The sequence below is a fragment of the Rattus norvegicus genome, chromosome 2, assembly GCF_021556685.1.
Source record: "Rattus norvegicus strain SHRSP/BbbUtx chromosome 2, alternate assembly SHRSP_T2T, whole genome shotgun sequence".
In the NCBI taxonomy this organism is placed as follows: domain Eukaryota; kingdom Metazoa; phylum Chordata; class Mammalia; order Rodentia; family Muridae; genus Rattus; species Rattus norvegicus.
Genome location: NC_141535.1, coordinates 46,261,350 through 46,283,894, shown reverse-complemented (window position 1 = coordinate 46,283,894; position 22,545 = coordinate 46,261,350). Strand labels below are relative to the sequence as shown.

The following is a 22,545-nucleotide window of genomic DNA, read 5'->3' as shown; positions in this document are numbered from 1 at the left end:
GGTTTTAGGTACAGAGGACATTCCATTCAAGGGAAAAAAGACACAATGTGGCAGAAAGTCAAGTTCTTTTTGGAACCATGAAGACAGCAGATTTACAACAGCTGAAAAGTGACTGAGAAGACACCAGACTTCTTTGCTAGCTGAATGGTTTGGGTTTTAGAGTGATCAATAAGGATGCAATGGAAGAACATGAAAGTGATCAATCAAAGCTGGGATTCTGAAAGATCAATTTGTCATCACATTGGACTGACTGGAGGAGAGAGGAGCAAAGCTCTGGGGACCCACTAAGAGGCTTTGCTGGTGTTTCATGGGGACACCTAAACAAGGAAGTAAAAGACATGAAAAGCCATAGGGTATGTTAAGATTAAACAGGGCTTGGTCACAGGTTGTAAGCAAACGAAAGCATCAAAATAATTTGAAAGGCTGGTGAGATGGCCCAGGTTATAAAGAAGCTCGCTGTGAAGCCCAATGACTGGGGTTTGATCCCCAGAACCCAGGTGGTAGAGAGAACTGACTCTAACGAGTCCTCTTACATATACATGTGTATACGTGTACTATACACAAAATAAATGTATGCTAAAAGTACTCTGATCTGGAATAAACAGGACACACACACACGCACAGGAGCACGAGCGAGCTGCGGTGTAAGAAAAGGCTGAAATGGCTGTCTTGAGCTTGGAAACAAAGCCAGTACAAGAACTGTCAATTCAGAAGTCATCTACAAGACTGCGAGTCATGGACAATACAATAGCAAAGACAGAAGTCATGGTACTAGGGAACTCTCTAGCAAGGGCTGTAAAAGAGAAGTACACTGTCAAGGACAGACACCTTGAAAAAGTTAACATCTTAGGACTGGAGGAAAGGGAAGACAAATACAACAACAGATGACTGTCAGAAACTTGAAAGAATTCAGTGGAGGTAGGAAAAGAAAAAGATCATGGTCTGAAGCGGGACTACATAGAATACTCAGGGGGAATGTGTCATACCTGACAATACAAGTCTAATAATTTGCATTTACAAAGGATTATTTTCTAGGAGGAAGTGTGCTACTAGCTTATTTCTCCGGTTTCATATTTTCCCTCCTCTATCCACAATGCTCCAAGCTTTTTAACGCAAGATCTCTGGAATGTTATTTCTATCATGCTTTACAGGATTAATTTCTAGACAGCCTCTGATTTCAGCCCAACTGTCACTTTTCATGATTTCTTACAAAAACAAGACAAGTTCCTGCGGCTGGTGCACACTCTCTCTCTCTCTCTCAGCTTAACGACTATAAAGCATGTCTGTTTGTGTGGTTAGTAAATTAGATTCCTAAGCTGTCCAGGTTTCCATTTTATTGGTCTTTATAGCACCAATCAGATGTTTGGTATTTGTGTATCAATAAACACATATGCTTGCAGGTTTTTGTTGACAGAGCACAAAAAGAACTGCAAGCAAACAGAACAAAGCAGCATATAATCTTGATGTTTTTGAAACTAGCCAAAATAGTGGCCGGAACTAATCACCTTCAAGTTATCAAGTCAATCTGCAGGGTAAACACAGGAGTTTTACGGTAAATGAATCCAGTGTCCAATGTGTACAGTGCTTTTATTCTTAGGAAACACGGACTTTTCTGGAACATACAAGGATACTGCATAGCTGCTGAAGAAGACACGAAGATCTGACAGAATACAGAGCTGTATCAAGCCAGAAGCGTTTCACTTACAACTCTGAATTAGCGGAGTAGCTGTTCTGACAGCTCAGAGTGGATTCCTGCCGAACAACAGCACATGTCATGACTTTGTTCTTAGAATGAGAAAAAGAGCGAGTTAGAAAGGTGATGCCATGCTGTAACAGAGTTACTTTCGTAACTTTAATGGCCACAGGCCCTTAGGTCGATCTACAAGGCCACTCCACAGACAGCTAGCTGCTCAGGTGTGGAAGATGACTAAGTTTGGCTCTCATCAGCACAGATGTTGCTAGTCTTTGCTAGACAAGGAGCAGGGTCTGAGGGCAGAAGGCTGGGCACTGGGCCACAGCGTACCTTGCTTGACTCGGGGCTCCCGGGCGCTAGTGGGGACAGCAGGCGCCGGCCTGGCCACCGGCTTCTTGCTCTGGGCTTCCCCAACAGCTCCGGCCTCTGCACTTCTGGCTCTGGAAGCAGACACCGCGGCCCGCATCGCCGCAGCTCCCGGCGCCTTGTGTTTCTTATTTTTGCCGCCCATATTTCAGCTGTTGGAGAGTAGTCTTCCAGATCCAGATCCCGGCTGCCGCACAGCAGAAGCCGGAGAGCTCTTCACGTTTGCCGGCTCCCACGCCTCCACCCAGCCTCCTCCATCCGGGCTCCACGGCTGGCGCTCAGGCTCAATTGGTCCGTTTCATCAGACTCCGCCTCTTGGCTCCCGGGATCAGGCGGCATGTCTGCCGTCGTGCGCCACTTGTCGCTAAGTTTTTAGTCATTGAACTGCCGGACTCGCAGTGGTCTAAAAAGAAAAGGAACAAGACGCAGACGAGAAGGAGAAAAGTTACTCAGGCCTTAAGGCTTGCTCACTTTTGATTCCTGCGGGCCACCGTAGAGTCCCTATTTGGCGTCACTGTAGGTGCGATCCCGGGGCCTCTTGGGTAGGAGGGAGATTCAGTCTTAGAGTTCCGAAAGATGGCGGACGCTTTCGGGGATGAGCTTTTCAGCGTTTTCGAGGATGATTCGACCACTGCAGCGGGAACCAAGAAAGACAAAGAAAAGGAGAAAGATAAATGGAAGGGGCCACCGGGGCCTGCAGACAAGGCCGGGTAAGGAAGACTTCCGAGCTGTTTTTTGTTTGTTTATTTTTCTTGTCTTTGGTGCCAGTGAAGGAAATACGACTCAGACGAGGAGCACAGAAAATGTTTGAATGGAGCCAAGAGGCGAAGGAGATTGAGAAAAAAAAAAGTTGGGGAGAGAGAAAACGTTAGTTTGGGGGAGTACGGTCTGGGCAGTCGCGCGTGTCTGCAGACAGCGTGAGTTCCTGCCGCTGTACTTCCTTAGGCCACGCTTGCCCTGTAGTCCTAGCTTAGCAGGCTAGGTACGGTTTTACTTGGGGGCGGAAGGCTTGTCATCCACAAAACCTCTCACGTAGTCTTTTAAAAGTTAGGAACTAGCTGAACCAAGGGTGAAGACGTGGAGGAAAGAGCCTTTAAACCGCGAAGGCAAATAGCTACAGAAGGAAGAGATTTAATCCCCAAATTGTGCTTTTACCAAGAAAAAAATAATTAGATTCAGGATCTCTCTAAGTACGTTAGGCAGTCCTTGAATTTGATATTCTCTTATTTCAGTTCCTTAGTGTTGGAATTACCGGAGTGCCCCTACACTCAAACTAGTTTGCTCTCTCATTAGCGTCTCACACTTGAGGATTGCTTCAGTCCGTTATTACATTAGTAGTTGCAAAGTACTGGTTTAAAAACGTTATTTCTTTCAGCTTCTTACCTGGAATCCAGCCTTAAAAAAAAAAAAAAAAAAAGCCCGCTAGGGCTGAGGACATGGCCAGTGGATAAGACAGCTTTCTGTGCGATGAAGAGCTAGTTTCTATTCTCCGGTGCCTACATAAAAAGTTGGGCATAGCTGTGTGAGCACTTTAATCCCAGCACAGTGGGGCACAGAGCACGGAGACAAGACTTGTTGGGCACCACACAAAGAAGGCACAAAATTCCCTCCTTATTGTCAAAGTTACCTTGGGTTCTCTACTTGAGGAATTTCCTTCACCAGATTGGCCTGTGGGAGCATTTTCTTAACTGCTAGGTTATGTGGGAGGGCCCAGTGCACTATGGCTTGTACCTTCTCTGGGCAGGCGAGCCTGCACTGGTTAGCGGAGCTGAAGCAGCCCAGGAGCAGCATTTCTCTGTGGTCTCTGCTTCAGTCTCAGCCTCCAAGTTTCCGCTTTAGCTTTTCTGGATGGTGAATTGTAAACACATACGCCGAAATAAACCCTTTCCTGTCCAACTTGGTTGTGGTCAGTGTTGTAGTGTTCTTGTAGCTGTTCATTTTCACCTTGAAATACAGTTCATAAAGAAAAGGCAAGTTTCATGTTTGCTTGCATATCAGTTTGTTTTGAGACAGGGTCTTACTGTGCAGCCATTATTGGCCTTGTCCTTATGGAGACGTGCCTGGAATTGTAGGTATGCACGGCCACACCTGGCTGCTTCCCAGTGTCAGGAAGATGAGTTGTGCACACCTCCTTCCCCTCCCTCCTGCCCTGTGCTTCTCTTTGTGTAAATGAAGCACTAAACCATAGCACAATTGGGCACACACTGTCTGGATCTCTGAGGTTCCTTCGTAGTGCTCCAACCCCCTTAGCCTTCCGCCCAGGCTACCTGCTTTCTCCATCTCTTGGAGGGGTTTCCGTGTGTGTGTGTGTGTGTGTGTGTGTGTGTGTGTGTGTGTGTGTGTGTGTGTGAGAGAGAGAGAGAGAGAGAGAGAGAGAGAGAGAGAGAGAAGTGGGCACATCTTGCCTCAGAGTACATGAGGAGGGCAGGAGACAGCTTTTCATTCCATCCTGTTTTGAGTCAAGATCTCAGAGTTCAGCTGTAGCACTGCATAGGTGAGCTTCTAGCCAACTGTCGTCTCTGCCTTGTATCTTCACTGTAGGAGTGCTGGGATTACAGGTGGAAATCACCACATCTGGGTGTTTTTAATCTTAATCTTTTTACATTTGAAAGGATTCTCAGCCTCAGGTCCTCAGACTTGTGTGTCTGAACCTTGTTCTGTTATTCTGCTCTTTGAACTACAGTCTTAAGTCAGTGAGAGCTCTCCGAGCTCGTTGTGAAGTTACTTTTTATTCCTAAGATTACTTATGTGTTCGATTGTTTTATCTGCATGCATGCATGTATGTGCACCACAGATGTACCTGTTGTATCCCCTGGAACTGTAGTTACCAGTGATTATGAGCTACCATATGGGTGCTAGAAATCAAACTTAGGTCCTGTGCAAGAGCAACAAGTGCTTTTAAAGGCTGGGCTATCTCTCCGTCCTTCCCACCTCCCATAAGATTCTGTGTAGAACTACCTCGTCAGTTGCTGTACCTTGTATGCTCCCTAGTGTAAAGTTGTCTCGATTCACTGCTCCCTAGTGTAAAGTTGTCTCGATTCACTACCATAGAGCTAGAGTAAGCTATGTCTCTAAACAGTCTAGTTTCTTACAGTGGCACGTGCTATTTAGTGCTTAAGGTCCTCATTGCCATTTGATTCTATTGCTTTTAGTTCTTCCACTACAAATTGCTTGGAGAGTCTTTCTCTGAAAAACTAAATGTTATACACTACTGATATAATTAATATAGGATTTTAAACAACTTCAATTATAAATGTCATTTATGTTCTGCTCTACATCATTCTTTACAATTACATAATAGTCGTATTTGACAGTAATAGTTTTAACATAAGAGGAACATTTCATGCCTATAATCCCAACGCTTGAGGTTTGAGGCAGGAGAATTGTCTTGAGTCCGAGGCTGCAATGTGGGACCTGGCTCAAGAAAATGAAAAAAAGGAGGCTAAGGAAATGGCTCCATTGGAAGATTGGTTACCATGAGGAACCAAGTTCATATCCTTAGGATCCACCTAAAAATCCAGCAGAGCAGTGCATGTCCGTAATCCCAGCATAAGACTTGCTTGCCAGCCAGAGTAACTGAATGAAGTTCAGTTTCAGTCAGAAGCCCAGTCTTGAAAAAAATTAGATGGAAGAGGATTGAGAAAAGCAAAGGCTGTTGACTTCTAGTTTCTACAGGCACACATACATGTGTGCCGTTGGACACATGGATACATATACACACAAAGTTAAGTTAATATTTAGTCTTACTGCCATTTCAAAGTGAATTAATAAAAATATTTTTAAAACTTTGGTCTTATACCTCATATAAGTAAGTATTAATCATATGAACAATCCTAGCCTCCCTAGACACTAGGCTTGCATGGGATATACATAGATATAGTCAAACAAAACACACAAAATACATCTTTTTTTTTTTTTTTTAATGAAGAAAAAAATGTATTTGGGACTGGCAAGTTGGCTCAAGTTAGTACAGGTGTGCTTGCTGCCAAACCTGATGTCCTGAGTTCCATTCCTTGGAATTCACATGGTGGAAGGAAAGAAGGGACTTGTGAAGATTGCCCCCTGACCTCCACATGCATGTGCCCCTACCTCAAAATAGTAAACAAATAAAAAGAGAGGTTGTAGCCCTCTAGTTTTAGATACACGCCTTTTCAGTTAAATGGTGTTTAACTGCCTTCTGCATTTGTCTTACCCCCATCTCTTTTAATGATACCTTTTATTTAAATTCTTAATTTTTGTGGAACTCAATCTGCTTACATTTTAGTAATTTTATATCCTGTAACAATAGCAGAAGATAAATTTCTCATTTAATTTATAGAAGCTGTCTATCCATCCACTTATTTTTTGACTTATGAGAGTGTTTCTACATAGTCCTTGCTGGCATAGACCTCACTATGTAGACCAGGCTATTCTGAAACTCAGAGATGTGCCTGTGAGTCCTGGGATCGAAGGTGTGTGTGTGGCTCCAGGCCTCACTTTGTATCTTATTTAAGTTTGTAAAACTTTGTGTGTATGGTGCTTTGCTTTCATTTATGTCTGTGTACCACTCACCTGCATGATGCGGTCAAGTGAGAAGGTGGCGCTGGATCCTGGGACGAAGTTACAGGAGTTGTGTGCTGCCATGTGGGTGCTGGGCATTGAACCTGGGTCTTTTGGAAGAGCTCCCAGTGCTGCTCTAACTGCTCGGTCATCTCTCCAGCCCTATTTTGCTTATTTTTGGCCTTTGCAGCTAAATTTAAAATTTACATGAAATTGATTTTTTTCAGTGTGGATAGAAATTCGATTGAGTTAGCTACAGATAGATAAGCTAAGAGGCATCATGTAGTGTCACTTCTTCAGAGTTTTTGCGTTCTGTCATTTTGGCTCTTTTGAAACAGGTTCTCACTCTGCAGTCTAGGCTGCCCTTGAATTTACATCCTTCCGCTTAAGCCTTCTGTGATTTCTGCATTCCACCATGCCTGATTTCAAATCTAACCATACAATTGCTTTTTTTCTTCCAATTAGTTTTTTTTCCAGTTAGTAGTATCATACTGTTAGGAAAGCTGTAAAGGTTTACAAACAGTCTTTTTGTAAATCTCAACTGTTTTAAGGAACAACAAACTTAAAATTTTTCCTTATAGTAAGAATTTTAGAATCTTAAAGCAACACATCCAAGGAAAATACAAAATATATAAGGAATAATATTCAGCTTAACTGGTTATGACGTTAGAGCGTTCTGAGAGTTGGCCAGCTTTGATTTATGAAGGTCATTTATTTATTTTATTTTTAAACATTCATTTACTTTATGTATGTAAGTATACTGTCTTCAGACACACCAGAACAGGGCATCAGATCCTATTATAGATGGCTACGAGCCACCATGTGGTTGCTGGGAATTGAACTCAGGACCTCTGGAAGAGCAGTCAGTGCTCTTAACCACTGAGCCATCTCTCCAGCCTCAAAGGTCATTTATTTAAAAGATGACTTTGCTAAGTATATATAATATATTAAATAATGTGGAGTTACTTTAAAATTGGAACTGATACTGCGGAGGTTTTTCCTAAACTGTTTGCTTTTTTCAGGAAACGACTGGATACCAGATTACAGTCAGAACCAGCCAGTAGTGGGAAAAACAAGAGAGATCTAGATGTTGAAGGCACAGATGAACCTATTTTTGGCAAGAAGCCCAGGATAGAAGACTCAATTAATGAAGATTTAAGGTAGTATTTCTATAGTCATAGTTACTTTTAATTTGATAGATGTGTGACATTTTAAAAATTGTGTTACTTTATAATTTTATAAGCATGAAAATAAAGGACGGCTGATTAAATATGTTTAAATATAGAAGGCAAGAATGATTTATCTTTTGAAATTTTAAAATCCTATTTTGGGAAAATATTTGAAGACTTGTTTTTTTAGGAGAAAAAGGTATTGTTTCTTTACATATAGATGTTTTATGATGAAGAGTAACACTGACCCAGTGGTAGTGATAAGTTTGTATGAATATTAAAAGAGATTAGGTTTTCACTGCTACAAGTAGTACCATGGCTGGGATGCTAAAAGCTGTTTTTAATAAGTGAAACCAATAGATGTCTCTGAATAAAGATTTTCTGATATGCATATTTCTCAAATTCTTAAAGCTGGAGCTTTTATTCCTGATACCAATATTTTTGGTTGACCTGGTTGCCACTACAGTCATGCTATTTACAATTTTGATTTTCCTTAACTGGTCTAGCTATTATAGCTACTAAATATCTACCTATTATAAATGGTGAAACAGATACAGGTGTAACTGAAAAACTTGAGATGGTGCCATGTGCACAGTACTGCAATAGGTTGCAAAATAATTGTAATTTAGATTGGATTTTTACTAAAAGTATATTTATTGTCTTAAAGTAAATATCAGAAAAATAATACAAAATAATGACTCTAGTATAGACATACACCTAGCTTATTTATACTTTTGTTCTCTCAGAGTTCAGAGAGCCTAGTTCAGCGTAGTATAGGATCTGATGAATAGTTCTATAAGTTATAGCAACATCTAAATTTGTTTAGTTTATACCTTAAATCAGCTTTGTGCTCTGAGGTAGTGACAGTACTTTGAAGAGGAAGCTTTTATTCAAAATAGTGGAGCTAAACTGATGCTTGTTGAATAATCTATGTAATAGTCTGTTACATATTTATAACAAAAGGTAATCTTAGCATTTCGAGTTTTCAGCTCACTGAAGTCACATGACTTCTGAATATTTATAATAGCTAAAATAGTTTGGATTTACAGTGTTGTACTTGGGCAGTGTCATTTTGTTTACCAGTACAGATAGGCTTATGATCTAATTATTAAAAATAATTCATATCAATTTAATAACTTTTTTTTAGCTTGGCGGACCTGATGCCCAGAGTCAAGGTACAGTCGGTTGAAACAGTTGAAGGCTGTACACACGAGGTAAGTACGGACAGCCTGCAGTAGGTTAGGTCAGCATTACAAACGCTGGTTCTCTGCACTGCCTCCTTCCTGGCTAGGCTGGCTAGGATTGAAGGCCTGGGATCGAGTCATTTCTGTGGGATGTGTGTAATGGTGGGGGAGCTGTACAGCGCCGAGAGGAGCCCAGCATTTCTCTGAACTATAATTTGGGGTAAATTTTCTAACCTCTTTGAATATTGTCTATTTAATTTGCAAATTTAGAACAATGAAATTTACCTCCATGGGATAACTATAAAGATTATATTAAAAAAGAGGGAAATTACTGAGCACAAGGTTAGTGTTGAAGACTTATTTATTCTCATATTTTCAAAGTTATGCACTGTTTTGCAGTTTACCTGCTATTTCATGTTATGCTCTGTGATTAATAGATTGCTACTGGATAATGACCACTGATGGCTTATAGTATCCATAGAGAAGTGAGAATATATACACATAGGGTAGAATGCAATTTATATTTTATTCTACTAAACCTTGGTCATTACAATGAAACTTTTATATCAGGGTGGACCTGCAAGATAGCTCAGTGGTTAAAAGACCATGGTCTGCACACTAGGCAACCTGGGTTCAATCTCTGGACCCATGTAGAAGGAGAGCTGACCCCCTCACTGTACTGAGGCACATGTGCCTTTTTATGGTAATAAATACTAAAAGTATTCTTGCTGGGTGGTGGTCTTTAATCCTAACACTTAGGAGACAGAGGCAGGCACATTTCTTATGAAGTCAAAGCCAGCCTGGTCAACAGTTCCAAGACAAGTTCCAGGGCAGCCACAAAGAGAAATCCTGTCTACAAACAAGTGAGTGGAGAAAAATTCTATATTAATAAAAATGGCATTTGTGTGCATTTAGAAGCTTACCAGTTTAAAGTTTGTTGAGAAATGATGCTGTGTGTGAGATACAGTGGCCATTTGATAGGTAACTTTCAGTACTTTAGACCCTGGCCAGTGCTCTGTTTTAACAGTCCAGAGCCTGCCTAAAGAAGCTGGAAGCTCCTGTGCTCCATGGTTTTGTTTTTGTTTTTGTTTTTTTTTTTCCCCACTCTCCACTCCCTGATTTTGTCACTTCCTCATCATATGCCTTGTGTCTTCCTTCATGTAGTTGCTTGAGGAAACCCCTGTAGCAAGCCCACCTGTCCTGTCATACTCACTGAGAGGACAGGAATTATCTGTGCTATGTGAACAGTGATTGGTCTGACACTGTTCTTGGTTGTGCCTTACCTCATCTCTACAGAACCTTTGTCAAAAGCCTTCTGGAGAGATGATTCTGGTACCTAAACCTGCAGGTTTATTTTAAGATTCTCTGTTCTGTTTACATGTATCCTTGAGCCAGTACCATGTTGGGTTTGTTCCATTGTTGTTTTTGGAGACAGAGTCTATCTTGTAGCTCTGGCTGTCTCAAAATTGACTGTGTAGACCAGGCTGGCCTCAAACTCACAGATATCCACCTGCCTCTCCTCCTGAGTACTGGGCTTAAAGGCATGTGGTACCAAGTTACCTTCTTTTCCTTTTTCTTATTCTATTTTTTAGTACTTAAAACAATTTTTAAATGTAAATATACTTTGATCATCTTCCCCTCCTCTAAAGTCTTCTCAGATCCTCTCCTCTCCCTACTCACCCAACTTTTAAGTTCTTTCTCAAAAATCTAACAAAATCCATTACAACAAAGCTCCAGTAACCAAGAAAACAAAACACCAAACTGTAACCAAATAAAAGCACACACACCACACCACACCCCCCCCCCAAAAAAAAAACTGGATGTCAATAAATGTTGGTCATCTGCTCCTAAACATGAGGCCTGCCATGGATAGTTGTTGTACTCAGTGTTATTCCATTGGAGAAAACTGATTTTCTCCTCTCAGCAGGGAAAGTAACAGTTTAATTGTTAATCTTTATGCCAGTGGCTAGGTTTCCCTTCCCTTCCCTTCCCTTCCCTTCCCTTTTCCCTTCCCTTCCCTTTTCCCTTCCCTTTTCCCTTCCCTTTTCCCTTCCCTTTTCCCTTCCCTTCCCCTTTCCTTTTCCCTTCCCTTTTCCCTTCCCTTCCCCTTTCCTTTTCCCTTCCCTTTCCCCTTCCCTTTTCCCTTCCCTTTCCTTTTCCCTTCCCTTCCCTTCTCCCTTCCCTTCCCTTCTTTCCCTCTTTTCATTCATTCGTTCATTTAAGAAATATATGGGGTTGGGGATTTAGCTCAGTGGTAGAGTGCTTGACTAGGAAGCGCAAGGCCCTGGGTTCCGTCCCCAGCTCTGAAAAAAAGAACCAAAAAAAAAAAAAAAAAAAAAAAAGAAAGAAATATAGCAAAATAAAATAGACAAAACAAAAACTGTCACATCCAAGTTGAACAAGACGAAGCAACAGAGGGAAAAGAACCTAAGAGAAGGCAGAACAATCATCCACACACTCAGGAGTCCCATAGAAACACTCAACTGGAAGCTATAATGTAAGCTCAGAGGACCTGGTGCAGACCCCTATGGGCGGGCCCTGTGCATGCTGCTTCGGTCTCAGTTCATACGAGCTTTATTCATGTTGATTTAGAAGGCCTCGATGGAATCATCCCATTTGGGGCTGTGAGATTTAATGGCTAAATTTTTTCAGTACTAATTTTAGATCCCGTCCAATGCTCTTGCTTTTACAAAAAAGAGAAGGAATTCAGAGCAGTGGTTCTCAGCCTTCCTAATGCTGTGACCCTTTAATACAGTTCCTTATGCTGTGGTGAGCCCTAACCATGAAATTATTTTCATTATGACTTCATAACTAATTTTGCTACTGTTATGAACCATAATGTGAATATTGTATTCCGATGGTCCTAGGTGACCACTGTGAAAGGATTTGGGACCCACAGATTGGTCCAGAGCCTGCTGTTCTGTGCTCCATGGCTTTGGTAGCACACACCAGTAGGATTTGCTAAAATAGGATCATGAGTTTACTTTTTAAAATTATAGTCAATTTTTAGCTAATCTTTCCTGAAACTGAATATGTTATCTTGATCATAATGAGCTTACTGATTATTCTTAATATTATTAAGGGCTTTTAACCTCTTCTATTTAATTTTTACTGAAGTTTTACCTTTAGATATTGAAGTTTTGCCTAATTTCTGCCTGTTCCTTAAAGTGACCTGTGGATTATTTATATGCCAAGTGTTAGATGCTTATACAGTTAGAAGCAAGCCTTCTGATATTAATACTTCTTATACTTGGGAATCTGGTAATAGGGAATGTCATTTAATTTCATAGACTTTTGTTTTATTGGTGCTCTTCCATTTTGTATTTTTTAGATTTTTTGAGCACCATTATTGTACGTACATTAGGTATGGGCAAGATGATGATAGACTTGATGGGTTGTAGATCTGTCTTAGATTTTAATGACCACTTTCTACAGGAAAATACTGGTGCACACTTTCAGTTACATTGCCCTTAGGCCAGCGCTAAGAGGGTTTTGAATGTTGTAACTTACTTTTTCCCTTGTTCGCATAGTCAGCTGATTTTCTAGCATGTAAGACTAACATGTTGATCATTTTTATTCTCTAAACCATCATTGGGTTTGGAGTCCACAGAGTTTTAATGGTCATATCTCGTTTTCTCCTTGAATTGTGGCATCAGGTCGCTCTTCCTGCAGATGAGGATTATATACCACTTAAGCCTCGAGTTGGGAAGGCAGCAAAGGTCTGTATTTTACTTTCTGGGAGGTTTTGTAGGATCCAGAAAAACAAAACATTTCAATGAGATTTTTAAATGTACTTGTTTGTGTGCTGTGAGGAAATCTAAATAGCAGTGAGAGGGGGGTGAGGAGCCAGGCCGAAAACTATGGTGCCGGGATAGGTTTAAAACTGTCTATCACTGTCCCCAAAGACTGTAATTCGTCAGCTTTTCTACAGAAAAAAATGCATGCGTGTATGTTTTCCTGATGCTTGAACCGCTCAGCAGCTTCTAAGGGAGCTAGAGCCCAGTTTGTTTGTCTGATGTATCTTCTCAGTTGTCCAAAGGGGCCTCAGGGACCTCTGCGTGCCATCAGGGTTACGTGTGAACACCTCTTGCTTCAAACTGTTTATTAGATTTTAAAAAGTCTCTAAAGGTCAAAAGAATGAGGCTTATTTCTTTAAAGAAAGCCTGGAGAAGCAGGCATGAATTCTTAGTCTAAGAAAGTATTTCTCTGCCTTTGCTGAGTAATGCTTGGAATCCACTTTTCAAAAGGAGTTTCATCTAGAAAAGGAACTTATACACGCACCTATTTTATATGATTATGAAGATTTATGATATGTGGAAAATGTGTTGTACAGTACCACAAGGCATGCAATAATGATTACTTTTATTACTAATGAAAGTGTAACCATGAAGTTAAACAGCAGGTTAAGGCCTGCACTGTCTGATAAACTTGTTTTGTAGTCCTCTTCTCCCTGCTAAGTGGTAATGGAGTCATAAAGGGATCCGAGATTGCTGTGGAAAGAGTCATTCTTTTCATTTTAAGTGTGTGCTTTAATTTGTTTAAAGTGTGTGTTTAATTTGTTTAATTTAAGTGTGTGCAATTTGTTTTTATAGGAATACCCGTTCATTCTTGATGCTTTCCAAAGAGAAGCCATTCAGTGTGTTGATAACAATCAGTCTGTGTTAGTATCTGCTCATACATCAGCGGGGAAAACCGTGTGCGCTGAGTAAGTAGCAGTCTTCTCAAATGGTCAGATCATTTATTTTAGTTTTTGAACGTTTCCATTGTTTTCTGTATTCTACAAATACGGATGGTTTTGCTTGTACTTATCTAGGTAACTTATCTTAGGTAACTTAGTTTCTTTTTCTTGCCCTCACTAAGATATTGATTTCCAGTACAGTGTTTTAATAGATGTAATCAAGAGCCATCCTTCCTTTGTTCCCAGTATGTGGGGAAATGTCTTGGTTTATTTATCATTAAGCATGATGTTACTTATGGATTTTTATGAATGTTTTCTATCAAGAATGGCTCCTGTTCTTAGTTTGCTGTCAGTCTCTTTCTCATTCTTCATGTCTGCACAAATTTACAGACTCCAGTCTTTTTACTTGAAGTACATTGAAATGGTCTGGGGTTTGCTTTGTTTTGTTTGATTTGGATATGGATTTTGCCTTCCTGTAGTGTGGTGGTGAAATATCTTGATGGGTATCTAATGAATCGTCCTGAGGTAAATTCCATTTGGCTATGACGTATAATTGTATTATATTGTCGGGTTGATGAATTGAAATTTTGTTAGGAAATATCACATCTTCATTTCTGAGGCGTATTGGGTTTTGTTTATTATTAATGTCTTTTATATCAGGCTGATGTTTGACTTTTTTTCCCCCGTAATCTACTTGGAGGAGGTGGGGTCTACTATTATGTTGATCTGACAAAATCCAGGTTTTGGTCTCCTTGGCTTTTTTTCTTTGTTGTTTTCATTTCATTGGTTTATACTCTTTTGTTCTAGTGTCTTAAGAAGGAAGATAAAGTAATTGTTTTGAGACCTTTCTTTTTCTAACAGGTATTTGAAGTTTATATAGTAGATTTTTTTAAAGCTTTTGTGTTATTTGTTTATTTGTTTGCTTATTTGTTTTACATGCATTTGTGTTTTGTCTACATGTCTGTTAGATCCCTGGAACTGGAGTTACAGTTGTGAGCCACCACGTGGGTGCTGGAATTGAACCCGGGTTCTCTGGAAGAGCAACCAGTGCTCTTACTGCTGAGCCATCTCTGCAGCCAGGGATTGTTTTTGCTGTTGGTGAAATGTCTTGCTGCTTTCGAATGACATCTTAATATAATAAGACATTAATATGTGTTGATGCTGATTCAGATTTCTATACTAATACTTTTTCTATCTTATTTTAGTACACATCTCCTGATAAGAAACTGCTTTAACATTTTAAAAACCATTTTTTTCAGTGTTAAATTTTTTTTTTTTATTTGATCTAATTTTGATCTGTATAACTTTTGTCAGGAAACCCGCTCTCATCCATACTTTTTTGTATGTGATATGCTGTGTCTCTTTGGATGCTTTTAAGCAATGTCTTTATCATTGACTTTTAGGCAGTTTATTTTCATTTACACATATGTTCATGTATCTCTGTGTTTGTATGCTGTGTGTGCGGGTGCCACAAGATGCCAGAAGATATTGAATCCTTAGTTGTAAACCACCGATGGCGCTGGGAGTTGAGCATGAGTCCTCTGGAAGAGCATCAAGAGCTCTTACCCACAGAGCCATCTCCCTAGCTCCCTTAAACAATTTCTTTATGCTATACTTTGTTTTTGTATATGCTCCTGCACTCTGCATTCCTTGTTGGTTTTCTTCTCAGCACTCCCATTGAGGATTCTGTACTTAAATTAGACCATCGGTGCATGCTGGCTGTTGTGTGTGCTTTTAAATTTCATTTGACTCATAGTAAATGTCTTCAAATGTACTAGTCTTTTTTTTTTTTCCGAATTGTAGAATTTGCCATTAATTTTATTGAATGACTGTTTCACTTAGATATCATAGTGGTTGGTTTGGTTTGTTTTGGTTTTTGACCGTTTTGTTGAAAGTTCAATTCATTTATTTTATAGTGCTGATCATAATCTCAGATTTAGACATTATTAGCTATTAAAAGTTTTTTTGTTGTTTTTGTTTTGTATCTTTGTCATTTTGAACTTCCTGTTAAGATATGAAGGCTGTTTGGTAGTGTTTGTTTCTTCTGCTTTTTTTTCTCTATTTTATATTTTGCCCAAGGCCACGGAAGTTGAGAGAGGTCATCAGATCCCTGAAACTAGGCCACTATATGAGCCACCATGTGGGTGCTAAGAGTTGAACCCAGGTTCTCTGTAAGAACAACCAGTGCCCTTAACCACTGAGTCATCTTTTCAGTCCATTTTGTTATTTTTCTGCTTTTTATGCTTCATAATCTTTATTTCTAGCAGTACTGGAACCAGGCCCAGGGCTTTGTGCATGCTAGGCAAGCGCTCCACTCTTGAGCCAAGCTGCGTCCCTCACCCTGCAATCCGTATAGGGTTTTCAGTTGCTTATGTGTTTTTATAGTTTCCATTTTCCTATTGAGATTGCCTGTGTGTGGAACCATTGTCCTTTCTTTTTAATTCTTAGAACCTAGTTTCCTATATTTTGACGGATGCCATTCTAATAGTGCTCTGTCTATATCTGATTCAAGCTGTTTTTCTTCCAATTTCAACCTTTGGGCCCACTCACTCAATTCCTTATGTCCGTTTTCCCCTAAGTACAGATCATTTTTCCTGTTTCCTTTTTGTTGTTAAAAAGTCAATATTTTAGGTCGTGTAACCTCTCTATATTCACTTTTCCATATATCTATCTATCACTGTTACTATTTGATTGTGTTTGGTCATTCCTTAATTTTATAACAATTCTCTCTTTTTTTTTTTTAATTCTTATATGATAAGCATACTTTGGTAGGAACTGTATCTTTCTAAAAGCCTCCTCCACAGTGTTTCCCTTAAATCTTAATTTCATGGTCTGTATTTAAATACCAAACTGAGTTTTGTTTTGTTTTTTTAAAAAACAATACCACTGTATTGAATTCCATTAATACTTAGAAAAGAACTTTTCGATAAAAAGAACCTATCATAATTTTAAGCAAAGAAATGATTTGTTAAATATTGCATGAAAGGAAAGAGTACATACTGGATTAAGTCATTTATGAAACTGGAAGAAAAACGCACCCATGTATGGTTTTCTTATTGCTTATAGTCTGTGTGTATAAATGGATAGACAGAAATGGACTTTTAAATGCCTATCAGTACAATCAAAGGCTTTTCTATCACAAAATAGGGCATCCACTGACAAACCCATTGTAGGTTTAATTTGAAGTGACTAAAGTTAAATGTCCTTGTTCGTTTAATAGTCTAAATGATTCATTTCAGATAAATCATAATGATAGTGTAATAGTTTATTTATAGTAAACAGATTACAAATAAGTGTACAGAAAACTTAAAAGTCTTACTTACTGTTTTTTATTTTTAGGTATGCTATTGCACTGGCTTTAAGGGAAAAACAGCGTGTAATATTTACCAGCCCAATAAAGGCTCTAAGTAATCAGAAATACCGTGAAATGTATGAAGAATTTCAAGATGTTGGTCTGATGACTGGAGATGTTACTATTAATCCCACAGCATCTTGTCTGGTTATGACTACAGAGGTAATTTATTTTGTGCATCAGCTAAACTCGTTTTTAGTTTAGTCAATGTATATCCAATCAAACACTGGATGATTTATAGCTTAGTGGTTTTTGTTTTGTTTTGTTTTTTCAGATAAAATGTAATAATTGTTTATGAATAGAATTGTTTGAAAAGGGCATAATTATTATAAAGTGCCCTAGCAATATTAAATATATCTCTAAGTTAATATTTATTACTTGGTAATATAATATACCTTAAAAAGTATTTTTAATAGTTTATTACTACTACTATGTCTTAAAAATACTTGGTTGATTTTTTTTTTTTTATAATTTCATACAAGTAGTGATTCTGATTCGTGTTACTTTTCCCCCCCTTTAGTGTCTGAGTATTTATTACAGTAAGATTATTACAATAGTCAACTTAAAAATACATTCATTATATACTTAGCTTTTTCTAATCATTGGTTAAGCTTTGCATATAACATGACTTTGGTATGATTATCCTTACTGACCTTGAGACTTTAAAAAAATAGTTTGTGGGGTTGAGGATTTAGCTCAGTGGTAGAGCGCTTGCCTAGCAAGCACAAGGCCCTGGGTTCGGTCCCCAGCTCCGAAAAAAAAGAAAAAAGAAAAAAAAAAAAGAAAAAAATAGTGTGTGTGTATAATGTATTCCACTGCACGGTGTGGAGGAAACAGACACACCACTGTATTGTGTCTGTGTCAAAGCCAGAGGAGAACTTGGTGGAGTGAGTTCTTCCTTCGCCCTGCGTTTGATTTGGGGGCTTGAACTTAGGTCCCACTAAGCTATCTCAACAGTGCCCTTAATGGGACTTCATACATAGTCTCTCTTCATTCTCACTTACAGTATATAAATTTGCTTCTAGTTTGGAGAGTATGCAAAAGGGATACCTCACTTTTTGGAGTTCCCTGTAAGTCTTTATTTATTTATTCTAAAATATTCACCTGAAGATTTTCTTTAACTCTTAAAAATAAAGACAATGATTATTACTGTGTTTCCATTGTGAGGCAGAAACATAGACACTGTAAAGATCCAGTGCCTTGGTAAAAGGTATCTCTCATGTTCTAAAGCATTAACCTCGGAAAGATTAAAGGAATGATAATAGTAGATAGGTATAAGATATCAAAAATTCCTTGTTAAAAAATAGTATTTGACTAATTACTGGACGTTAAGTTAAAGTCCTGCTAAATCTGTTTTCCTGTTTTAGATTTTGAGAAGTATGCTGTACAGAGGCTCTGAAGTTATGCGAGAAGTTGCGTGGGTCATATTTGATGAAATTCATTACATGAGAGATTCAGGTATACTTCATAGTGTTGAGATAAATTTGCATTCTTGTTACAAGTGCCATTAGTAATTTTGAGTAAGACTTTGGATTGATTTTCAGTTTTTATGTGCCTAGAATCCTAATAAATTATTACATATTCAAATTGTGGACAACCTGATAAAGTATTCCCAGTATGATTAATTAAAGTTTAGTTCCTTTAGTAGTATTTGTTGGGTAAAATTTTACACATTCAAGTACAGCAAATGAAATTAGGAAGTAGCTTGCTTTAAAGAGCGCTTACTAAGCTCGATGTGGTACATGCCTGTAGTGCCAGCACTTGGGAGACTGAGGGCGATAGGAGAGCAGAGAGAAGAGGAAATGAAATCAGTGGTAGTCTAGGCCACACAGCAAGGCCTTGCCCTCCTCCTCCACATAAGAAGTTCAATGATTATCATCGTCAATCATCATCATTATTATTAGCATTATTGTTACTATTACTTTTTTCTTTGGTCTTTTGAGATAGGGTTTCTCTGTGTATCCTTGGCTGTCCTGAAACTCCCTCTATAGACCAGGCTGGCCTCAAACTCACAGAGATCACCTGGGTCTGCCCCCTGAGTACCAGGATTAGAGGCATGAACCACTACTGCCTGGCTCTCGGTAATTATTTAATCTGAAAGAATTTACAGACCCCCTGGCTTACAAAGGTGATGTTAGTCATTTTTAAGTTAGTTTAGTTTTATAAACCCATAAATGTATATTTGTTTTAAAAAAGTAGGTATTAAATAAATAAGCAATTAAAACAAAACTTTCTTTACTGATACCTTTTCTATTATAAATCAAAAATAAATGTGGTTGCAATTTTGAATATACCAGGAAATTTAACATCTAAAAGCTAATGTTTAATATGTACACACCTAAAGTAAGATTGAGTTTTTATTTAAAGAACTCAATTAGTCTTTATCAGTGGTTCTCAACTTTCCTAATGCTGAAACCTTTTAATAGAATTCCTCGTGTTGTGGTAAATCCCAATCATATATCATTTCATTGCCACTTTATAACTATATTTTTCTACTATTAGGAATTATAATGTAAATATCTCATATGTGATCCCAAAGGGGTCGTGACCCACAGGTTGAGAACTGCTGATCTGTGTATTCATGATAAAAGTAATGTAAGAAAACATCAACACTTTACCTTTGCCAAATCCCTACAGGTGCTTCTGAGCCAGCTAGTGGGCTAAGGCTTTCACCACTAACACTGGCAATCTGAGTTCATTCTCAGGATCCGAACGCTAGGATTAGACAACTGATTCTTAAACTTCTCTTCTAACCTCCAAAAAATTGCCATGGCACACGCACAGACACTCACACACAGTCTTACTCAGATCTTGTGATTAAAGCAAACTTAAATGTGATTAAAAGAAGTTAGACATAATATTGTGAAAGTTCTAAGAAATATTTGATTATTTATTAAAATAAATATTCAGATGCCAAGAGGAAAAAAATAACATGGAACAAAGAGACATTCCTTTTTGAAACTATATATTCAAAACTATGAAACTGTATTAAAAAAACCCAACGAAGTATTTTCAAATTTAGAGGTAGAGTTAATGTTTTTTAATTATGCCCATTTCTAATCCACTGTTCATCAGATCCATCTTTCATTTCCAGAAGTCTTTCTGTGCGGAACAGTAATAGCATAACTTGTAGATGTGGTGCTGTAGTGTCCTAGGTGGGCATCAGCAACCTCTGCTTCTCCAAGTGAAGTAGAAATACTGACAGCTGCCGTGGCACTGGGGTTCCTGTCTGTTAGTTGGAAGGCTACAGTGTGCAACTGCTTTTTCAGAGTCCATTCTACATGTGGTGGCTTACTGTTGTATCTACTCCATAGAGCAAGAACAGAAGGTGGTTTCAGTATGGGTCTCTGGCCAAAAGTGTTTGTGTAAAGTAGTTTGCATATTTAATTAGTAAGCTTACAAGAAAATAATTTTAGATACTATCACTTAGCTAACACTAAATTCCAAACTATATTTTTGTTTCTTAGAGCGTGGTGTAGTATGGGAAGAAACTATTATTTTGCTTCCAGACAATGTTCACTATGTCTTTCTTTCGGCTACTATTCCCAATGCTCGACAGTTTGCTGAGTGGATCTGCCACCTACATAAACAGGTACTCTTATACACTTTTTACGTCTTCATTATTTAAAACTGTTGCTGATTGGGCTTGCCATCTTCTTCTACATCTTCCTTATGCCCTTATGGATAAAAAAGGCAGTTTAATGTGACTCTACTTCTTAAATCAAGCAGCTTATCAAATTGAGTGGTCCAGCTAAAAACGTTCATTTCTGAGTTCAGCTCCAATCCAGCATAGCAAAGGCTCTAGGAGTCGGGCCTTGGCATCTAATTTTCTAAAAGTTGCCAAGTTAATCCCTATGACCACCAGGCTTGAGAGCAATGTACATTTACTCTGACAGCGAGTTCCAAGTACACAGTGGAGAGTTTTTCGAAGGAATACCAGAAAAACCTACTCATCTCTTGAGCATTTGATTTGCTAGCACTTATGAAAATATGCTCACACTTAGTATTCACTGTTTGTCCTTTGCATTTCTAGGATAACTTGGGTGTCAGTAAGACTGCATTCCACAGATGCGTATTCATGACTGTGAACAGGATATTGGTTTCTTTTTCTGCACTTGATTTACACTTACCCTCGTGAACTTACTTTTGTATGTGATGTGCAGTCTCCTCTGCTGCTTCTGTAAGATAAAAGCTCAGCGAGTCGCTGATGGAGCTGATTTCCGCCACTTTAAAATGCCCTGTGCCACAGGAGTTTTGCTTTGTCTTTGTATTTCAGGGATGCCTTGTATCTCCACATTAGCCCTCTGTAGCAAGAGGCAGTGTCTCTAAGTACAGTACTGGAGGATGAGTTAATGGGTAATTGAAGTTCAGATCATACTTGATTGGGGAACTAGTAAATTAAGAATCAGATCATGGTATGAATTAGTAGACCTATTTTTTTTCCCATTTTTCACTTGCCTAGGTTTTTAACTTGTTTGAAAGTGTTAAATTCTTGTTGAATTTTTAAGCCAATTTTATTTTCTCAAATTTTATTCTTGTTGAGTAGATCAAATATACAATTCTTTCTAATTCTTTCCTTTTACAGCCCTGTCATGTAATTTATACTGATTATCGACCTACTCCATTGCAACACTACATATTTCCAGCAGGGGGAGATGGCCTTCACCTTGTGGTTGATGAAAATGTAAGAAAATAATTCACATGTCTATGTAATGTCATCTTATATATGTTGCTTTTCCTTAATTTTGAACTGGAGAAAAATATTAACCACCCCCTACATATACACACACTCTCTCTCGTGCTCTCTCTTGTGTGCTTATTCCCCCCCCCCCCAATACTTGTACTCTTTAAGAATAATTATTTTAGAGTTTTTATTTCAGACATTGTATCTGATGCTGCTGTGATAGTGCTCTTGGCTCTTGAGAGGCTCAGATAGGTTACCTGTTTCCCGGAGTTTGAGGTCAACTTAGTGAGGTGATGATTTAAAAACAAATGTGACTCGAGACTGGTGCACATGACTTTACTTTCTGCCATTCTCAGTACGTGAAGCCTAGAGAACAAGGGCTCTGACGTGCCAGATAATTTATTATCTTTTTTTTGGGGGGGGGGTGGCTGGGGACCGAACCCAGATAATTTATTATCTTGTTCCTTTAACAGATTTTGTTATCACAAATCACTTAAGTGGCCTTCGTTAATATTCTTGTTGCATTGATGTTTGTTCTTTGGTGCTGGAGAGATGGCTGGATAGTTAAGAGCACTGACTGCTCTTCCAGAGGTCCTGAGTTCAATTCCCAGCAACCACATAGTGGCTCACAGCCATCTGTAATGGAATCCATTGCTCTCTTGTGTGTCTGAGAACAGCAACAGTGTAGTCCTATACATAAATGAAAGTTTTGTTCTTTGGGAAAACTTTATGTTTAAGAAATGTTTGAGTCATGGTTAAGTATTCGTGAGTCACTGTGTGTGCTCCTGGAACTGAACCCAGGCCTTCTATAAGAGCATGCATACTTTTAGCCACTGAATCCTTTCTCTAGCCTTGATTAGCTATTTGCAAAGTTACATAG

At 38.8% G+C, this 22,545-nt stretch overlaps 2 protein-coding genes across 3 annotated transcripts in view; one reads left to right on the top strand and one right to left on the bottom strand.

Moving 5' to 3' along the window:
• Dhx29 (DExH-box helicase 29) overlaps positions 1-2,319 on the bottom strand; it is a 45,798-nt gene extending 43,479 nt beyond the window's left edge. Inside the window, exon 1 of one of the 2 annotated variants that reach the window (XM_087613489.1) lies at positions 2,024-2,319. In XM_087613489.1, coding sequence (XP_087469615.1) covers positions 2,024-2,204 — 181 coding nt within the window. In that variant the 5' untranslated portion in view covers positions 2,205-2,319. 2 annotated transcript variants of the gene reach the window in all.
• A 71-nt stretch (positions 2,320-2,390) lies between these two features.
• Mtrex (Mtr4 exosome RNA helicase) overlaps positions 2,391-22,545 on the top strand; it is a 60,311-nt gene continuing 40,156 nt past the window's right edge. The window contains 9 exon segments of the mRNA NM_001034093.1: positions 2,391-2,769; positions 7,621-7,758; positions 8,915-8,981; positions 12,608-12,670; positions 13,544-13,656; positions 16,969-17,143; positions 18,349-18,439; positions 20,449-20,573; positions 21,567-21,665. Coding sequence (NP_001029265.1) covers positions 2,636-2,769; positions 7,621-7,758; positions 8,915-8,981; positions 12,608-12,670; positions 13,544-13,656; positions 16,969-17,143; positions 18,349-18,439; positions 20,449-20,573; positions 21,567-21,665 — 1,005 coding nt within the window. The 5' untranslated portion in view covers positions 2,391-2,635.